Source organism: Eurosta solidaginis, chromosome 2, assembly GCF_040869045.1.
Source record: "Eurosta solidaginis isolate ZX-2024a chromosome 2, ASM4086904v1, whole genome shotgun sequence".
Classification (NCBI taxonomy): domain Eukaryota; kingdom Metazoa; phylum Arthropoda; class Insecta; order Diptera; family Tephritidae; genus Eurosta; species Eurosta solidaginis.
In genome coordinates this window covers 53,577,753-53,590,879 of record NC_090320.1, presented here as the reverse complement: position 1 = coordinate 53,590,879, position 13,127 = coordinate 53,577,753, and the positions used below count along the sequence as shown (strand labels likewise).

Sequence of the window (13,127 nt, the reverse complement as noted above, 5' to 3'; positions counted from 1 at the left end):
TTATATTATAGAACAACTCCATCATCTTGGCAAATACTAGCAGTTTTCTAGGACTTAGCCTAGCATAGAGTACTGGCAACTCTGCCGCCGCTATAGTAGCTAGAGCCTTAAAAATACAAAGGAACATTGTTAACAATTGATCAGTATAACAAGTGTGACGCGTCGCAGGTTTAGTGGCTCGTTTTACATGTTACTTTTTTGAAAAAGCCTCGGCCTTGACAAACCTTGCACTCCGGGAAATCTCTGGCATAGTAGTCCGACGCCTTTTTGTGGATGTCTCTGAGCGTGCCTGTTAGAATGCTCAGGTTTCTGGGTAGTAAGCAGAAACTGTTTGTCCAGCATTTCAGTCTATCTTTTATGGGGAGTATTTTCGCCCCACAGACATAAGAAAATATCCCGTGTCAGTTGTGAGCGCGGTGTTTCTTTAAGGCAATCGTTTAACGCATTGTTTGTGTAAGCGTATCGTCATCGTGGCTTTATGAAAACATAAGAGTACAATACGATAACAAGCCTACTCGTCTGCAGAGGGCCTTATTGACATTACTTTCTATATTCAAAGACAAATTCTTACCACTTTAATTTTATAATTGATATTTCCGTACTAAGCGGAATGCAAGCCTCTAAAATGAGTTGCCTGCCGCATATGCTGTAATAAAGTTTAAATTATTTCTACATTTTACACAGATTGCTTTCGACACTTCAATAGTATTTCATGGATGCAAAATCATTTAATAGAGACGCACAGCTTGCACAAGAAAAGTGAATACTTTGCAAATCTTGAAAAATATACCTGCATATATTGTACGGACAAAATGCGCGATATTGAATTGGCCAAAACACATTTAATTGAATCACATCCAGATCAGCGGCCTTATGTGTGTGAGAGAACATTATTGCCAGGAAGAGAGGTAAGTACGCGTACGACGTAACCGGACTCCACTTTTAGTTCTATTATTGTTACTAGCTTTACCCGGAGTACGTTGTAACGCCCGAGATCGAATGAATGTTGCGTTATTTTTTCTGTTTTGTTTGTTGATAATTTAATTTATTGTTCTGTAAATTGAAATGGGAAATACGTTTCCATAGGGAACACACACACATAATTTTTATTTTTATAGAAGATGTAGATAGACTGATGCTAACAAATTGTTTTAACGACGGCAGATTACTAAACGTCCAAAAGGAATAACAGCCAAACTCAACAATGCAATCAAACTTTAGGTGTTAAAATAAGCTGGGTTTGTACGGCAGCCATAGTTCTAAAAAATCCCATTTGTAGGGAAGGTGCCACGCCCTTTTTTCCCTATTCCAAATTTTACTGGAGGTGTTAGGACTTAACGTCATATAGCTCCTTACCAATTTTCATTATCCTACCATTACTACATGCAGAGATATGCAGTATGATATATTCCATTTGTATAGGAGGTGCCACGCCCCCTTTTTCACAATTCCACATTTTCTTGGTGGTGTTAGGGATTTACCTCATATAAGTCCTTCTGAATTTCAATGTTCTGGCATGTATACCTTCAAAGTTATGCAGTACCAAAGATTCCATTTGTATGGGAGGTGCCACGCCCCTTTTATATATCGAAATTATTTTTAGCCTAAAAACTTCCCGTTGATCGAAGGAACCTATAACCAAAATTTGGTGATAATTGAAGTGTGGGAAATACGTTTCCATAGCGAACATACACACACACAGAATTTGATTTTTATATATATAGATTACACTGCGGAACAAAAATTTAAAAATAACACTGGATCACAAATTCCAACTTTTTTTCTGCACCAGAGACGCCATTATGAAATTCCTATGTAGAATCACCCTCTGATTCCGAAAATCAAAGTTATTTTTAATTCTATGGTAACTTTTTTGAGATATTTCGCAGATATTTTTCAGAAAAAAAAAAATTGGGTCCACTTAATCATATATATCTCAGGGACGAATTGTGCAATTTCAAAACGGTTTGAAGCTTTTAAAAGGTAATGAAATTTGCTTTAAACTGTGCATACAACACTTTTTGCTAGGCCCTGCAGATTCAAAGATAACGAACAATAATTACGGATTTTTTCAATTTTTTTTTGTAAAAATATAAAAAAAAATTTGTACTTCGCGAGGAAGGATCTCGAAAACTTTTTATTTGTTTGCAGATTTCTTTTTTTCTCTAAGCTCTGTTTTATTACAAAAAAAAATAATAATAAGTATTCATTCAACAAAATCGATGGACTAATACAAAAGTTATAAGCATTCAAGTAAATATATCCATTTAATACTTAAGTACCCTACTGGTATATATGTGTTAGTATTCGTATATCAGGTAGCAGGTAGATTTTCGAAGGGTTATTAGATACATTTTATTTTTAAGGCAGGTACTGTTTTCTTTGTAGAACTAGGGAACCTTTCTGTCTAGGTAGGCTTTAATTTTTACTTGAACTTATTATAAATAATAGTAAATGCGCCTTGTTCCTTCATAATATCTGCAAGGCTCGCCGGATACTGTTCAGTTTATAATTGCAGTTTATAACACGTCGCGGCCGCCGTGGTGTGATGGTAGCGTGCTCCGCCTATCACACCGTATGCCCTGGGTTCAACTCCCGGGCAAAGCAACATCAAAATTTTAGAAATAAGATTTTTCAATTAGAAGAAAATTTTTCTAAGCGGGGTCGCCCCTCGGCAGTGTCTGGCAAGCGCTCCGATTGTATTTCTGCCATGAAAAGCTCTCAGTGAAAACTCATCTGCCTTGCAGATGCCGCTCGGAGTCGGCATAAAACATGTAGGTCCCGTCCGGCCAATTTGTAGGGAAAAATCAAGAGGAGCACGACGCAAATTGGAAGAGAAGCTCGGCCTTAGATCTCTTCGGAGGTTATCGCGCCTTACATTTATTTTATTTTTTTTATAACACGTCATTTACTTAAAAATATAATATAAAAAGGGCGCGAGAGTTTGAGTGTACAAATGATCCAGATATGTTCTGTTTCATCTGCGGTCAATTTATCGTTAAAGGATGCGACGTGTGTTTTCAAATCCTTTGAAAGTTAAATACTATAAGTATTTTGGAATTGAGCCGAAAAACAGTGAAAAGCCATGGACACCGAATACTGTGTGCACCACATGTCGAGTCGAATTGATTTTTTCGGAAACCGGAACAAAAAGGTACGTTGTAAAAATTAGGAATTTGCACCCTTTTAATGCATAGCTGACTAATTTCTGAAACTATCTATTTAGGCGACATATTAAATTTATTACACCAATGAAGTGGAGAAAACCAACTTGCCATTCAACGGACTGCTATATTTGCACTACAAAAGTACTTGGGGTTGGAAAGTCAAGAAAAGTAACCTATGCGAGCGTATCTACAGTGTCATTATCAGAACTATATTCAACGGAAGCTACATTGCCAGAATCAAATTTAACTTTAGTTCCGGCTCCAGTTTCATTGTCAACAGCAGTATCTGATTACGCGGCATCATGTTGTACTGGATTGCAAAGGGAAAACGAAAGAAACTCTTTGTCACTAGCACAACTCAATGAACTCAATGATTGGATAAGGGATTTGGAATTGTCAAAGGAAAAGGCCGAACTACACGCCTCTCGTATGCAACAATTTAAATTTGTTTCATCCGATGTTAAGGTAACATATTATAGAACTCGTCACGAACAATTTTCCAAGTACTATACGAAGGAGGACAGTGTTTGTTACTGCAAAGACATTGCTGGTCTATTCAAACAGTTTGGTGAGCCATATGATTCAAAAGAGTGGCGATTGTTCATAGACGGCAATAATTTAAGTTTAAAGGCCGTATTATTGCATATTGGCAACCAAACGCTATCCCGATCGCGCATGTAGTAAATACGAAGGAAACGTATGAGATAATGCAAAAATTGCTCAAATTAATCAAATACGAAAAAGATGATCGGAAAATATGTGCCGATCTTAAAGTCGTTGGAATGCTATGTGGTCTACAAATTGGAAACACAAAATACTGTTGCTTTCTATGCAAATGGGATAGCCGAGCTCGTCAAGACCACTACATCATAAAGGATTGGCCAGAACGAATCGAGTTTTAAGTTGGGGTGGATAACATAAAATACTCCCCGCTTATAAAGATGGAAAAAATAATTATACCTCCGCTCCACATCAAGCTAGGCCTTACCAAAAGATTTGTCAAGGCTTTGGACAAAGAAGGCGAAGCTTTTCATCATTTGAAGATAATCTTTCCAGAGATTTCAGAAGCAAAAATAAAGGAAGGGAAATTTGTGAGACCGCATATAAGGAAAATGATGACCAATAACCATTTCAAAGAACTATTGTCACCAGTGAAGGCAGCAGCGTGGGATTCTTTTGAAAAGGTCGTTACTTCTTTTTTAGGCAGACACAAAAGTCCTAACTACGAGATGATAGTGAACGACTTAATCAAAAACTATGCGGAAATGGGTAAATAAAAAAAAAACAAATTTAAGACCGTTTTCTCAGATAACTTTAAAATCTATCTGCCCGATAAACAAAAAATGTTTATGAAAATTTTTAAATGTACATGAGAATATATAGCCCTAAATCTGAATTCATCGTCCAGTTCCCGACAAATAAGAACGAGAAAAATGTAAACAAAAAATTTGTTCTGAATTGAAAGATAAATCCAGCCTAAGAAAATGATATACTAATGTGTCACTTATGTATTTCTCTAATTTACTTTTTTATTTTCTTTCAGGAGTAAATATGTCTTTAAAAATTCATTTTCTACACTCCCATTAAACAATTTTCCCGCAAAATCTTGGCGACGAAAGTGACGAGCATGGCGAAAGGTTTCACCAGCAAATGAAAATGATTGAAAGTCGGTATCAACGATTCGGGGATGTCGCTATGTTGGGTGACTACTGTTGGTTTCTCATAAGAGAAACCGATCCTAATCTAAATAAGCGTCAAAACAAGACACATAACTTTTTCAATTATAAAATAAGATCATACAGTTAAGACAGAATCATATTTATATATGCTATTATTTGTAGGGTACTTATGTTTTACTATATAGATATATTTATTTGAATGCTTATAACTTTTGTATTAGTTCATCAATTTTTTTGAATGAAAGCTTGTTTTTTTTTTGTAATTAGAGAGAAAAAAAATCTGTAAAAAAGTAAAAAATTTTCGAGATCATTCCTCGCAAAGTACAATCTTTTTTATATTTTTACAAAAAAAAATTGAAAAAATCCGTAATGATTGTTCGTTATCTTTGAATCTGCAGGGCCTAGCAAAAAGTGTTGTAAGCGCAGTTTATAGCAAATTTTATTGCCTTTTAAAAGCTTCAAACCGTTTGGAATTGCTTCGTTTCTGAGATATATATGATTAAGTGGACCCAATTTTTTTTTTTTTTTTTGAAAAAACGGTTATTCGTAAATATCTCAAAAACGTTACCATAGAATTAAAAATAACCTTGATTTTCGGAATCAGGGGGTGATTTTACATAGGGATTTCATAATGGCGTCTCTGGTGCGTTTTGACTGTAAACCAGTGTATTTTGCGGTCACGATTTTGTTAATGGCTTTTATTAACACTAGTAGTAAGTAGGCTTACGAACTGTGTTTTTACTTTTTTTGGATTGGCTCTAGTTCTTGAGATAAACGAGACTAAAGAAATTAATGAAAAAAGTTATATGACCCATCCAGTTGTATTAATTTCGTTATTCCGCAGTAAGTTTTGTTAATATTCACGTGTTTAATTATTTATTTTTCATTTATCTGCTTTTTGACCTTAACGTTATCCGTTGGTGTCTTATTTCGAGCATTATAGTTCGTTTTGTCTTAAAAATATGAGTTCGAAAGGTAAACCTTGTGTTAATGACTCCAACAATTTTTGCTATATATGTGTATTTTTATCACATCTACCGCAAACTGTGATTATGTTCAAATGTCAGAGACACTAGAAGAGCGCAATGACTTCGTTCGTGACTTCAATTTATCGAAAAAGTCGTCTGAACTTCTGGCTTCGAGGCTAAAACAAAAATCTTGTCTACAACCTGGTGTTGCTATTACAGCCTTTAGGAACAGAGAGCAATACCTTCTACCTTACTTCACCAAAGAAGACAATCTTGTATATTGTAACAATATTTGTGGACTCTTAAGTGCTATGGCCCTTCCCGAATATAACCCCGAACATTGGAGGCTTTTGATAGATAGCTCAAAAAGAAGTCTGAAATGTGTATTGCTACACAATGGAAATAAACTTGCTTCGATTTCAATCGGTCATAGTACCAAACTAAAAGAAGAATACGAAAATGTAAAAATTGTTTTAGCAAAGATTTTGTATGCACAACATAAGTGGTCAGTCTGCGTGGACTTGAAGATGGTGAATTTTTTATTGGGCCAACAAAGTGGGTATACTAAATACCCCTTTTTTATATGTTTATGGGACAGGCGTGCAAGAACTGAATATTGCATTAGAAAGGACTGGCCGGTGAGAGAAAATATGGAGGTAGGAACAGCAAATGTGGTTCATGACCAACTCATAAGACGAGAAAAAAATCATTATTCCACCACTTCACATCAGCTTGGGCTAATGAAACAGTTCATCAAAGCCCTTGATAAGACAGGTGACTGTTTCGAATATGTGAGCAAAAAATTTACAGTCCTTAGTATGGAAAAATTAAAAGTGGGAGTCTTCGATGGTCCTCAAATTCGTACCCTTATAAAAGACACTGAATTCTGAAACCATATGTCACAAATTGAACCTGAAGCCTGGCTAAGCTTTGTTAATGTAGTGAAAAATTTTTTGGGAAATCATAAATCACCAGACTATGCAAAACTTATTGCTGATATGCTTCTCAATTTTCACAAACTGGGAGCTAAAATGGACATTAAATTACATTATTTACATAGTCATTTGGACAAATTTCCGGATAACCTAGACGGTTACAGTGAGGAAAAAGGTGAATGGTTCCACCAGGACATAAAAATAATGGAAGAAAGATACCAAGGCCGATGGGACGACCACATGATGGCAGACTACTGCTGGAACTTAATACGGGATTGTCCTTAGCGACAACATCATAGGAGGTCCTACAGAAAATCTTTTGTGTAATTTCTTTTAAATTAATTAATGAAAAGAATATATTTTTCTTATTTTTGTAATATTTTACTATAGGCGCGCAATAAAAATATAATTTAAATCCATATTGGTATTTTTAATTAGGTTTTTTTCGTGAAATATTTAAAAGTTATTATCTCAAAAATTTGACAAAACTGATATTATTTTCGTAATCAGTGCCCCCAAATTACCCTTAATCGATTAAAAATCTCCGACCGCAAAATTTTGTTCCGCAGTGTTATTGTTATTATTATTAGGTCTCGGCGTATTGCGACCTTTATTTAGATCTATTGGGGTTGTCTCTTCAGCCTATTGTTGTATGTGGAGGCTTTTAATGTATTTAAGTACATCTTAAGGCTTTTTACTGTATATCACGATAAGATTAAAAGAATCACACCACCTAGATGGGAAAGTCTCTGCCGAGCAAAACATTCGCAGATTTTAGAATAAGGCCAGAGTCAGCCCTTTGACAATTGAGAGCGTCAAGCGCGGAGCACACAAATATGTCAAAATGAAGCATTAAAACACAATTTTTGCTGTTTTTTAAGGGCCTCATTCTCTATTACGTAACGAACATTTCTTTCGCCTCAGAGACGAATCGCCAATCATCAGCATGGCTTTCGTAAAGTACATAGCACTACCACTGCGCTAAACGCCATTAGCACGCAAATAAGTAGCGGGTTAAATCAAACACCCCACCACAGGACAGTACTCGTTGCGCTAGACCTATCAAAAGCTTTTGATACGGTGAACCACGACACGTTACTGCAAGACTTGGAAGTGTCCTCCCTTCCTCCACTTTTGTTTTAAGAAAGATTCACTATCGTTTCCTACGCCGATGACTGCACAATAATGGCCACAGGCCCAGGCCCACATATCGATGAGCTTTCTAATAAAATAAACAGCTATCTCCCTGATCTCTACAGCCTTTTAGCCTCGTGAAACCTGACATTGTCAGACCAAGTCATCGGCAACCTTACTTACAACATAGATATGGCAATTTCCGACCATATTGAACATCCACGTCGATGGCATTACGCTACCGACTGTCTTACACCCTGCATTTTTGGGTGTGACGTTCGATCAGGATCTACATTTTGGAGAGCATGCAACCGTAATTGTACCTAAAATCCAGAGCCGTAATAAAATACTCAAATCTCTTGCCGGCAGCACTTGGGGTAAGGACAAAGAAATGCTCAGTACCACTTATTTTTGTGTGTCGGATATTCGGTAGCGTAATTTAGAGAGGTGAAAAAACTGAGAACACTAGGGAGATAATTGTTATTTTTATAGCATAATTCTTGAATGGATTGGCCAGGACCTGTTGGCATTATTGTGCAGTCATCGGCGTAGGACACAATCGTTACTCTTTCTGGTGAGGAAGCGTGCTCCGACATGCAAAAGTTTAATTAATAATTTGCAGTCTACTTTTTACACTTAGAGGAAGTGTAGACCCTTCCACGTCTTGCAGTAACCTTCTGTGATTGATAAGTCTAGCGCTACACAAGTTCTGCTCTATGGTGGGATTTTTGATTCAGTGCGCACTTTATTTATGGCATTTATCGCGGTGGTGGTGCTATTTAATTTTGGCAAGCCATGCTGATGATTGTAAAGTCGCAGGTTTGCGGTGAAGCGCGACGGCTTCAAGTGTCTTGGCTACCGGCGATAGGAGAGATAACGGACGATATGTTAGCTGGTTTCCCAGGCTTTAGGTGCGCTACCATCCTCGCCGTTTTCCTTTTTTCAGTTATGACGAAAGTGGACAGTTTGAAGACGAGCGAGAGGTTTTTAAGCATCAGCATGGTATGCGTCTTTATTCTTATTCAAGCAGATCCATTGTTTATTCATGAAAGGCACAACCGAAAACAGCACCTAACTTAGTTGCTAGTTATCTTTTTATACGCAGCTGTACTTGTACACAGGGTATTATAGCTTTGATTGGATAACGGTTAGTTGTACAAGTATAAAGGAATCGAGTTAGATATAGACTAACATATATCAAAATCATCAGTATCGAAAAAAAATTTCATTGAGCCACGTCCGTCCATCTGTCCGTTAACACGATAACTTGTGTAAATATTGAGATATCTTCAGCACGAGCTTATCTGGACCCAGAATAGATTGGTATTGAAAATGAGCGAGATCGGATGATAACCACGCCCACTTTTTATATATATAACATTTTGGAAAACAAAAAAACCTGATTATGTAGTAAAGAATACACCTAGAATGTTGAAATTTGACGTGTGGACTGATATTGAGACTCTTGATAAAAATTAAAAAAAAATTTTAAATGGGCGTGGCACCGCGCACTTGTGTAAAATCAATTTTACAAATATTAATCATAAATCAAAAACCGTTAAACCTATCGTAACAAAATTCGGCAGAGAGGTTGCTTTGCTATAAGGAATGCTTTGAAGAAAAATTAACGAAATCGGTTAAGGACTACGCCCACTTTTATATAAAGGATTTTTGAAAGGGTCGTGGACGAATAAAATAACTATGTCTTTGCAAAAAAGAACTTTATATCAATGGTATTCCAAGTGGATTTATAACAATAGCTGTGTTTTTTTTTCACATTTATATACGTTTACGCTTAAACTTTATATGGACTGCTAAGCGACAAACTTTGAATACACCTCTGAAATTGCTACGCATAAAATTAGTACTACTAAATTTCAATACGCATTATACTCAGATGTAACTGAAATATGTGTCTATGTTTCACCCTCTCCACTAAATCTATGTACTCTATGCACAACGGATTCAGTTATATGTTATACACAGAAATACAACAGAGGGTTGTGTCTCCGCTTTTGGTACACCTTGTGCTGTAGCTAGTTGTTTAACCACTGCCGCTAGATGGGTCTCCTAAGCATTATCTAAGCGAGGATAGGGGTTTTTTCACGCGCAAACGAAACGTATACGCGTGTAAAAAAAAAACACGAATAAATAGGAAAAACTTGAAATTTAAAAAAATTGACGTGGCAACGCCCCTTTTATGACTAAGCAATTTTTTATGTTTCGGGAGCCATAACTCGAAGAAAAATTAGTTCAGAATAGAACCATATGTATATGTATTGAAACGAATGGGAAATTCTTCTTATTCCAAACCTGCTAACGTTGGAATCGCTAAACTGTTGAATAAATAACTCCAATATTCAATAATGCAAAATGGGCTTTATTAAACCACTTTGGGAGTAGTACGTAACAATTACAATTATACTTCACAACTAATAGCGTGCTTATATCAAAACTGATTATTGACTACTTAGCTTGCGCTGCTTTTATACGCTCCGTTGCTTCATTCGTATAGTTCTACTAAAGTCTAGACGTTTCGCCTTCTAGAACTGATGTATCTCCTTCCTGGTAATTGAGCTACATATATGTAGAGTTCCAATTAAAAGAAACACGCGACTGGTTAATTTTAATAAATTTATTTGATTAAATTCAATAGTTAAATAGGTTATTTATGAGAACTATATTTTATAATAATTAAGCGGTCCGTGTATTCTCGAATTTAAATAGCAACTGTCCATTCGTTCGTCAATGTCGTTTTTATGCTGTCCTCGTTTCGTTGTTGTTCGTCAAATTAGAGTTCTTGCGCAGAGTTGTTTATAAGCGTAAATGCAGGATCGTATTAGGGCATGTGTAGAGATAGCATATTATGGTATGCAATCCCGCATTCGGCCATCCTGACTAATCAACGATGGGTCCCACTTTTTCATGTATTCGGCGACGGTGGTCGTACGTCCAGGACCTTCACCTTCGCCAACCTTTTCTACTTCGTACCGATCATGGGCTAAAACTTTCACAATTTTGTAAGGTCCAAAATATTTCGGCCTTAATCGAAGACGCTTAATGGCGACCAACTCATTTTGTTTATATTTCACCGCCGCTTTTCTCTTCATGTCGAAATTACGTTTATTTTCTTTTTGAATCAACGCAATATTTTCCTTGGCTTCCACTCGAATTTCCTCGCGTTCCGCATCTAAGTCATCGAAATCTGCATTCTCTAAAAACTCGCTTAATTCTGACAACCCGGTAACCCTCATGTCACATCCTGTTAATAGCCGTGTTTTTTAACACGCGTATATCCGTTTACGCTTAAACTTTATATTGACTGCTAAGAGACAAACTATAAATACACCTCTGAAATTGCTGCGCATAAATTTTGTCCTACTAAATTTCAATACGCATTATACTCAGATGTAACTGAAATATGTGTCTTTGTTTCACCCTGTACACTAATTCTATGTATTATATGTGTGTCCACAATTCATCGCAACTGATTCAGCTATATGTTATACCCTATGGCCATCAGAGCGTTGCGTCTCCGCTTTTCGCTACACCCTGTTGCTGTAGCTGTTGTTTTACCACAGCCGCTAGATGGGTCTCCTAAGCATTATCTAAGCGAAGATAGGCGTTTTTTAACACGCGCAAACGAAACGTATACGCGCGTGTTAAAAAACACGGCTAATATCTTGAACGGTGCAAACTTTGTACTACGCGTTGGAGTATTATTTATGGCTTGTTGTACCCTCTCTATGTATTTGTACCAGCTCTTTGGTTCCTCTGCACACAATTTTGACAACATTGGTACAACTATTTGATGCATTCGCTCGACTTGGCCGTTTCCCCGCGGAACACCAGTAGCAATTAGCAAATGTTCAACACCCTCTTTTTCACAGTATCCTTTAAAGAGGTTTCCTGTGAAAGCGGCTCCTCGATCTGTGATTATGCGCCTGGGATTTCCAAACATTGCTGCCTGACTACACTACTACTGGATACAGCCACACAAATTTCGAGAATGCATCCACGACTACCAAAATATAATTATACGCTATCTTGGTTTGCTCCATGAGTCCTACATGGTCGACATGGTATGTGCTTAGTGGACGATCCTCTTTATCGATGGGATTTAATAGACCTTCCTTCCTTCCAGCTTTCGCGTCAGTCACAATGCATTCTACACAACTCTTTACGATTTTCGTTATTTTTGGGTTAAGTTGTGGAATGAAAAAGCTTTTCTCAATAGCGTCTTGGGTTTTCTTTATTGAGAAATGTCCCTGTTTGTTCGTATTATCTCATCTTCCATTACTGAGGGCACCACCATGAGCTCGTTTACAGAATCCTTATACAGACGGTTATGTTTAATGAAGAAATCTTCTTACGTATCTTTCTCTAACACTTCACAAATCGCCTTTATCCATTCGTCGTGCTGTTGTGTTTGTTTCAATCTATGGACTAATGAGTCCTCTAACATCAGACAGGACACCCTGCTTGATGCGTCCACGTGGCGCATTTTTGACCCTTTTCGGTGTTCGATTTCATAGTTGTAATCCTGTAACATCATGGCCCAACGAGTTACCCTAAGAGGAACATCATTTTTCCTCATTGTCATGGCGAACGCATTACAATCCGTGACAATCTTGAAATGTACTCCCATTAAATACACCCTCCATTTCTTGAGAGCCTCCACAATAGCTAACACTTTCAGCTCGTATGAGTGGTACTTCTCCTCGGCAGGCTTTGTTTTTCGGCTCATATACTGGACCGGATGGAAACACTGGTCTTCGCTGTCCCTCTGAAAAGTACTCCTCCGTACCCATATATCGAAGCGTCAGTATGAACCTCAGTTAAAGCCTTCGGGTTATAAAGTTTCAAAACTGGTGCACTGGCTAACGAAGTCCTTAGTTGCTGAAACGCTGCCTGCTGATTTTCCCTGAACTCAAATTTTGCATGCTTACGCAAAAGTCCAGACAGTGGTTTGGCGATCACTGCATACCCTTCAATGAATCGGCGAAAGTAAGACGTTAGTCCAAGAAATCTTTGTACCGCCTTTTTGTCGTTTGGGACGGGAAAATTCTTTACCGCTTCTGTTTTCCCATCCGATTGTCGAATTTTACCTCCCTCCACGACGTAACCCAAGAAATCTGCCCTTTTTTGAAGAATCTGACACTTTTCCCATTTAATACGCAAATTAAATTGAGCTGCCCTGTCCAAAACTGCCTTAAGCTTGACTATGCCTTCATCAACATCCTT

The 13,127-nt window shown here is 37.2% G+C and overlaps 1 protein-coding gene across 7 annotated transcripts in view; it reads left to right on the top strand.

Moving 5' to 3' along the window:
- The window catches only part of LOC137239736 (uncharacterized), a 169,812-nt gene that overhangs the window by 120,739 nt on the left and 35,946 nt on the right, over nt 1–13,127 (top strand). For all 7 annotated transcript variants that reach the window (XM_067765353.1, XM_067765354.1, XM_067765355.1 and 4 more), the window contains one exon: nt 685–908. In XM_067765353.1, coding sequence (XP_067621454.1) covers nt 685–908 — 224 coding nt within the window. The remainder of the gene's footprint in view (nt 1–684; nt 909–13,127) is intronic.